Consider the following 7,226-nt stretch of genomic DNA (forward strand, 5'->3'; position numbering starts at 1 on the left):
AATTCCGTAAAGTTTGGACTTAGATCTCTTTGAACACATGTGTAAAAGAGTTCCTCCTATTTCTTTGTTCATTTTGTTTCAAAAATATTAAAACTAGACATGGCAAATATATTTGATGTAGACAACACAGTATTTACTGAAACCAGGCATTGGCAGCAAGCATTTTGTTTACATCGAGATCTCCGTTTGCTTTGAAACGCCAATGATTCGACAGTGTTTGAGACCCTTTGGTGACAATCAGATTAGAAATTAAAATTCAATGAATAAAACGACTAATTTTCTGCATTCTTTATATCGTTCATCCTTTTTGTTTTTTAAGTCGGTAATGGGTATAAAAAATGGGAAGATGTGTTAATAATAAAGAAGTAAGATTAAATCATAACACAATTATAGAACATAATATACTCTGATGCGTTGTTATGGAAAAGAGGGTAAAGCATGGCTCTCATTGGGAGGCAGATTTGCTTTGGAGGACACGTTTCCCGTTCTAAATAGTAAATGGAACTGTCCTAACATTATTGTTATTCGGATTGCTCTTTTTTTAAGGAAGGAATTCAGTGGGATGGTTTCTGTAATTGGCATCGTTCAAGGTACTAACTCTGACCATCGTTTCAACTGTCATATGGTTTTCTGAGAAAGCTTTTCGTCGTATCATATTATTACATTTTTCTTTACACACACACACACGCGCGCACACACACACACACACACACATATATATATATATATATATATATATATATATATATATATATATATATATATATATATATATATATATATATATATATATATATATATTAGAAATAACATGGCTTTTAAAAGTGTTGGTTTAAACCAATTTAATATGCCAGTACTACTGGTATATCAAAGTGTAATCTGCCCATGGCGCAATAATACGCATATATAAACATTCTTACGACCGGCTGCTGTTGATTCTATGTCAAAGATGAATTTCCATATATTAATCATTGGTGATGTATTATGAAAACGATACAAAGTATTAATAATCCCCGTTTTCTAAACAAATTTAATATGGTACACAATTTCATCGCAATCCTTTCTGCTTTCTGTTCCCCTCCCCTCTGACGCATAACGGACAAACTACACGGAAATCTGGAGTGAAAGAAAAAATAATTTGGGCTTAATGAAAACCTTGAAATTGAACTTGCACCAGGTAACCTACAATAATATGGTTCTTCGTAACGGTATGTGTGCACCTTCCTTGGGATTTATCTAGTGTTTATATAATCAATGATACAAAGTTGTAAACCCCGTCGACATTATACGGTAAATTTCTCGATTACGTGGTACATATACTGTGGTGTATTTAATGGTTTGCTGTTATTGTTGTTGTTTCTTAAACCTATTACAATATTCTAAAAATCGATTTTTATTAATTAAATATGAAAATGTCCAAAGGGCCCTCTGTCTCTGTCTCTGTCTCTCTCTCTCTCTCTCTCTCTCGGGAAGATCGCAGCAAGATACAGGTGAAAATCTTCGAAAAGACGAGCCTAGATGATTTTTGCTTGTGTCATCCCACGACGTCTCTGGACTTATGAATGATGGTAAAAGTTAAGTCAAACCGACCAAAGGATGAGAGAGAGAGAGAGAGAGAGAGAGAGAGAGAGAGAGAGAGAGAGAGAGAAAGAGAGAGTTTTAAGGTCGGTAGTACTGTTATTAAAGCAGAATAATGGCTTAGATGAACTGTAAATATATTATATTATTTTAATTACCTCTTGTTAGATCGTCATTTCTCTTAGTTTCTATTCCACAGTAATTTCCATGCGCCGGTACGTGAATCGTTCATGTGAATGGCATAGCTAACCATGTGTTTGTATTGCTCTACTTTTTTCAAGAAAACCATCTTTCATGATTAAATTAATGCGAAGAAAATTAGAATCTCAAAAAGAAAACAATCAACTTATCAATATGCAAAGGTGATTTTGAATAGCCACAAAAGGCATAGAACTACATTTTGTAGCGGACACACTCGGCTTTGAGGAGTTCATTCACTATGTCAATATACATTTGCCTGTAGTAAATCTAAACTCTGTTCAAGGGGAAAAATATGTATTTACATGTGATATAAATATAAAAAAATGTATAGTATGTACGCAGTTTCAATTATATATCACTCACTGTATAACTGTTTCATTAAAGGAAACTCAGCAAGCCTTGTTTCCTTTTAATGAAACATTTATACATCTCGTAGTATATCACTGATACAGCGTACTGTATTTAGCATATATGGCTAGTAATAAACCAGTGTTGTACTGTTCATTGTCAAGTTTATTGCATTTATCTTAATCAATCCCTGAAACAAGCTATCCCTTGCTGGATTTAGTGCACTTGAAAGGAAGGACTGTTATGTATGCGCCATACGATTTGTATTAGATAGATAGATAGATAGATAGATAGATAGATAGATAGATAGATAGATAGACAGTTGATGAGAATATGACATGATTTTAATTTACCAAACAGCCTATATATAAACTTTATACTTTATACTTAAGACCACTTCTCATACTTGTCGTTATGGTGATTTTTATCTTTTTTTTCAAGGAGTAAGCATGCCAGTAGTAAATGGGACTGGCTAAACGTAATTGCCGTTGAGTTATATTCTCCAATTCAACGGTATTCGCAATGAGAGGTTTAACTTGTTTTTGCAGCCTATGCCCAGTGTCACTATACATTGCTGTCATCACCACAAAACTAAATATGTTAAAACAAACACTAATTCAGTGTTAGAACAACTCTAGCTTAGTGCGAAACTACTATAGACAGCATGGCCGGCGAAACCAAATTTGGAGCATAAAGGTCAATGAACCTTTGTTACATGTACACCGCTGTAGTTTTAAAAACAAACTGAAACTGAAGAATTATATGTAAAAGAAGTGATGAGAAAAAAATTACCGGCATATTTTTTCATCTTTTTTTGTAGTTGTTGCAATAAATTCTACTTTTTAATTGATAAAAAAATGGTTTTCTATAATTGATGAAACTCACCTTCTGAGCATATGAAATGATATAGTAAGGGTTATGCCAGGAATAACATGTTAGCAACAGCCCTCTATAGGCTATATTGTAAGGTCTATGCCAGGAATAACATGTCAGCAACAGCCCTTTATAGACTATATTGTAAGGTCTATGCCAGGAATAACATGTCAGCAACAGCCCTTTATAGACTATATTGTAAGGTCTATGCCAGGAATAACATGTCAGCAACAGTCCTCTATAGACTATATTGTAAGGTCTATGCCAGGAATAACATGTCAGCAACAGCCCTCTATAGACTATATTGTTCACACAAGGATTTTGAAACTCAGAACGACCCTAACTTTTTAAGTGTTTAAAACACAAAGTGAAGTACTAGTGTTTGAGACTGCAAATGAGCTGTAGGCTAGAATTTTCAAAGATGATTTAGTAGTAAACTGCTAATGTAATAATATAACACTAATATAATAATATAACACTAATGTAATAATATAACACTAATGTAATAATATAACACTAATGTAATCGTAAAACACTAATTTAATAGTATAACACTAAATTAAAAGCATAACAATAATTTGAGAAATACAATCAAATCTAAACAATATGAATAGAGCACCGAGAGAAAGTTTCAGACAGAAGTTTATGATTGACTTGAAATATCATTTGTCTTGCAAGAATTACACCGGAACTGAAATAAATATGATTTTTAGTAATTAAGATATTCATACATAAGTCAAGATAAATGTAAGTATTTTATTTGTGTGCAAGCTTACCTGAATAACCGAAAGCGGTGGACTGCATGAGGGCACTGACCTCAGACTGCAAGAAAAGTAGAGGGCTGGGCAGGACAACCGAGGTCATTAGTCACTCCGGGCTATTACTCAGTCCACGATACATATAGCAGAAACTGTACACAAGGTCCAACCTTATTATCAACTCTCAGTACTAGAGTTGTGTATCTGCTGACCAGACGAGTATGTATGAATAGCAGTCAAGCTGCAGCGTGAATGGATCACACTTACTTAATATAGATCATAACTAAGAAAATGAGGTCAATTTATAGCCCGCCTACTCATACATATTCATAACCACCTCTTTAGATTGTAATACTAGAGAGGACCAATTATTTCAGGTGTTATTCCAGGATGTAAATATTTTACACGAATTCCACTATTATGTTGTGTCCGCACGAGTCATTACTTGACGAAAAAAGTCCTGTGAAAATTCGGAACAAGAAATTACAAACATCTGTTAATCCCACTTTTGTTCTCATAAACAGAGTTTGAAAACCTCGGCAAACATTAAGCGTTTGCATAATATCTATCTTGCTGACACTAGCGTAATACACAAACTATTTTATTGAACATTCCTTCTGATGATAGTTTTCGTAATACACAGAATACGTTATTTAACTTTCCTTCCGAGGATACGTTTGTTATAAACAGAATACGTTGTTTCCTCCTGAGGACACTTGTGTGATACATAGAAAACGTTGTTTAACTTTCCTTCCGAGGATACGTTTGTTATAAACATAATACGTTAAGTTTTCTCGTGAGGACACTTGTGTGATACATAGAAAACGTTGTTTAACTTTTCTCATTATGACACTTGTGTAATGCACATAACACTTTATTCAACTTTCCTCCTCAAGACGCTTGTATAATACACGGAATACGCTATTTAACTGTATACCCGATGACTATTTTGTTATACACAAAATATGTTGTTTAGCATTCCTCATGATGCCAAGTGTGAAATATACAGAATACGGTATTTAATTTTCTTCCCGTGGACATTGTATAATGCACAGAATACGTTAAGTTTCCTCCTGAGGACACTTGTGCAATACTTTATTTAACTTTCATTCTCGACGCTTGTGTAATACACATGATATTTCTGGTGATACTTCACATCTGCATTATGAACAAAATGTTATTTAACTTTATTCCTACAAAAAAAACTTCATCTTTTTGTTATCTATGAATTAAAACTTTAAAAAAGTTTGAAATTGGTACTGGAAGCATAAAGTGAATGATACCTTGAATGTTTTATGACAAATGAAGCAATATTAACCAAGTTAATATTAAAAAGTTCATACAGTATACTCGCTAACAATATACATCAATATATGAATGGTTACAATATCGCTATCAAACAAGATATGGACGATTACCATGTCGCATGCACAAATAAAAAAAAAAAAACGATGTCACTGTACATTTCAAAGTATCTAATTGCAGTTTCTTTACTAAAATTCTCAGTATGATTTGAAATAGCAACCTTATATTTGTGATACCTTGCGTGTAATGCACACAAATACATTTCATCTTAAAAACTACAATTGTGTTTGTAAAACACGAATGCCCTATCCGCAAACAATCAATCGCAAAAGTTACAAGATGTAGAAACTTTTCAAAGTAATATAGTCATCTATCACTGCATAAAAATATGCCTACTATTTCATTTCTAGTAGTTGTTTTTTTTTTCTTCTCTTTTCATTATGCTATCAAAATTTACCTGTCGATTTAGGCAATGTTTGACTGAACAATTTTTTTTAATGGATCCCATTAAATGTAGGGCTTTACATTTCAAACAGGCCCCTTGTAATAAATACGGAGAGATATGATATAGAACATTCTGAAGTCGGGGACAGATAAATCCATCTATTCTGATGGCATTATGCCCCAGTACTAGACATCACTATAAACTGCTGCACTGCAGACATCGTAGAGATATGACTGAAAAATTGTTAAAGCTACGTTAAAAATCCAAATCACACACACACACACACACACACACACACACACTGATTGCTGCAGCCTCATTAATTCCACACTTACTCAAGGGCAAAAACTTTCTCAAAAGTGACAGAAAAAGTCTTGTTGTCAAACTTGATTGATTTAGCAAACGGTACATCCATACATATACTGAAATTTTAAACTGTAAAGTAATCAGATGATGATGGTTGAAATGTACACATAAAAGGGTCCTAGCCCTGTCAAATGTTCACTTATATTATTTAATAATAAAAACAATTTAGAACTTGTTGCTAAAAATCCTTACATTAAATTTTGTTTAAATCGTACAAGCAGCGTGGATTCCAAAGTATTAACAAGATTTTGCAACATGCTGTGTTAAAAAGAGTCCATCGAAAGAGACAGACTTTACGAAAGGAATTTCAATAATTGACAAGAAGTCCGTTTATTCTATTATTTTATTCTTTTTACTTGCCGACTATTTAAGCTATCTCAGATTTTCATGAAAAACTGTAACATATTAAATTTTTTAACAAAAGTATTTCCATATTTACTTGAGTTAACAATTTTACAAGATCCACACAATGTGAATAACTGTTTTAATATTGAAAACATGCTGTCAAGCACGCTGTATCTACTTTTAATACAGAGTATTCAGGTGAGAAAAGTTAGTAGCTTGACTATAGTAATGACATGGAGGAAAATACATTATTTGGGAGGCTGTCAAATATTCTTCTATTTCTTCTGATAGTTATATAGTGAATTTTAATCCTCCTGGAGCGATTGATATTCATGAACACTTTAGTTATCGAGACATTTTCTGAAAGATACAGGTGTAACCATACATTGCTGGGAATTTCTGCACTGTGTTAGAGTAATGGTTATATATATATATATATATATATATATATATATATATATATATATATATATATATATATATATGAGAAATGTACAAGAAACGCATGCTAATAATCCATTTAGATACGACACGTTCTTACATATTTTCTTTAGTATAATACAAAATTAAATTTTGAAAAGGCAGAGCATTGCTATAAATGTATCAGCAAGATGTAGACTGTAAAAAATCAATCAGGAAATGGAGATGCACATTTTTTATTTAAGTATGAAAAGTAATGTGAATTAAAAACAAAAACAATCATCTGCAGTCCAGTACTGTATTGTCAATATTTCTTTACAAGTTGAATGCAATATTTAAGATATTAAATGGGTATATGTGAGTCTTGAAGTTATGAATAGTGGTAAATTGTCTATGTGACATTAAAATCGACATATTTTTAATTAACACAACTCTGTTATTCCAATTATAATGCACTTTGGAATACTTTGCCCATCCCCAACCCTTGTAATTAGGAATCAAAATGCGTCTTTTTGTAATTTCAAGTCCATTTGGGAAACAATTAGTAGAGTAATTACAGAATGAAATAAATATATAGTGTCATTATG

The 7,226-nt window shown here is 32.4% G+C and overlaps 1 protein-coding gene across 1 annotated transcript in view; it reads right to left on the reverse strand.

Moving 5' to 3' along the window:
* Nucleotides 1-4,013, reverse strand: part of LOC149789865 (peroxisome proliferator-activated receptor delta-like) — a 53,863-nt gene extending 49,850 nt beyond the window's left edge. Inside the window, exon 1 of the mRNA XM_089971857.1 lies at nucleotides 3,777-4,013. Coding sequence (XP_089827983.1) covers nucleotides 3,777-3,864 — 88 coding nt within the window. The 5' untranslated portion in view covers nucleotides 3,865-4,013. The remainder of the gene's footprint in view (nucleotides 1-3,776) is intronic.
* Between the last annotated feature and the right edge of the window lie 3,213 nt (nucleotides 4,014-7,226).

Source organism: Sinohyriopsis cumingii, chromosome 10 (assembly GCF_028554795.1).
Source record: "Sinohyriopsis cumingii isolate HCF-2022 chromosome 10, ASM2855479v2, whole genome shotgun sequence".
Classification (NCBI taxonomy): domain Eukaryota; kingdom Metazoa; phylum Mollusca; class Bivalvia; order Unionida; family Unionidae; genus Sinohyriopsis; species Sinohyriopsis cumingii.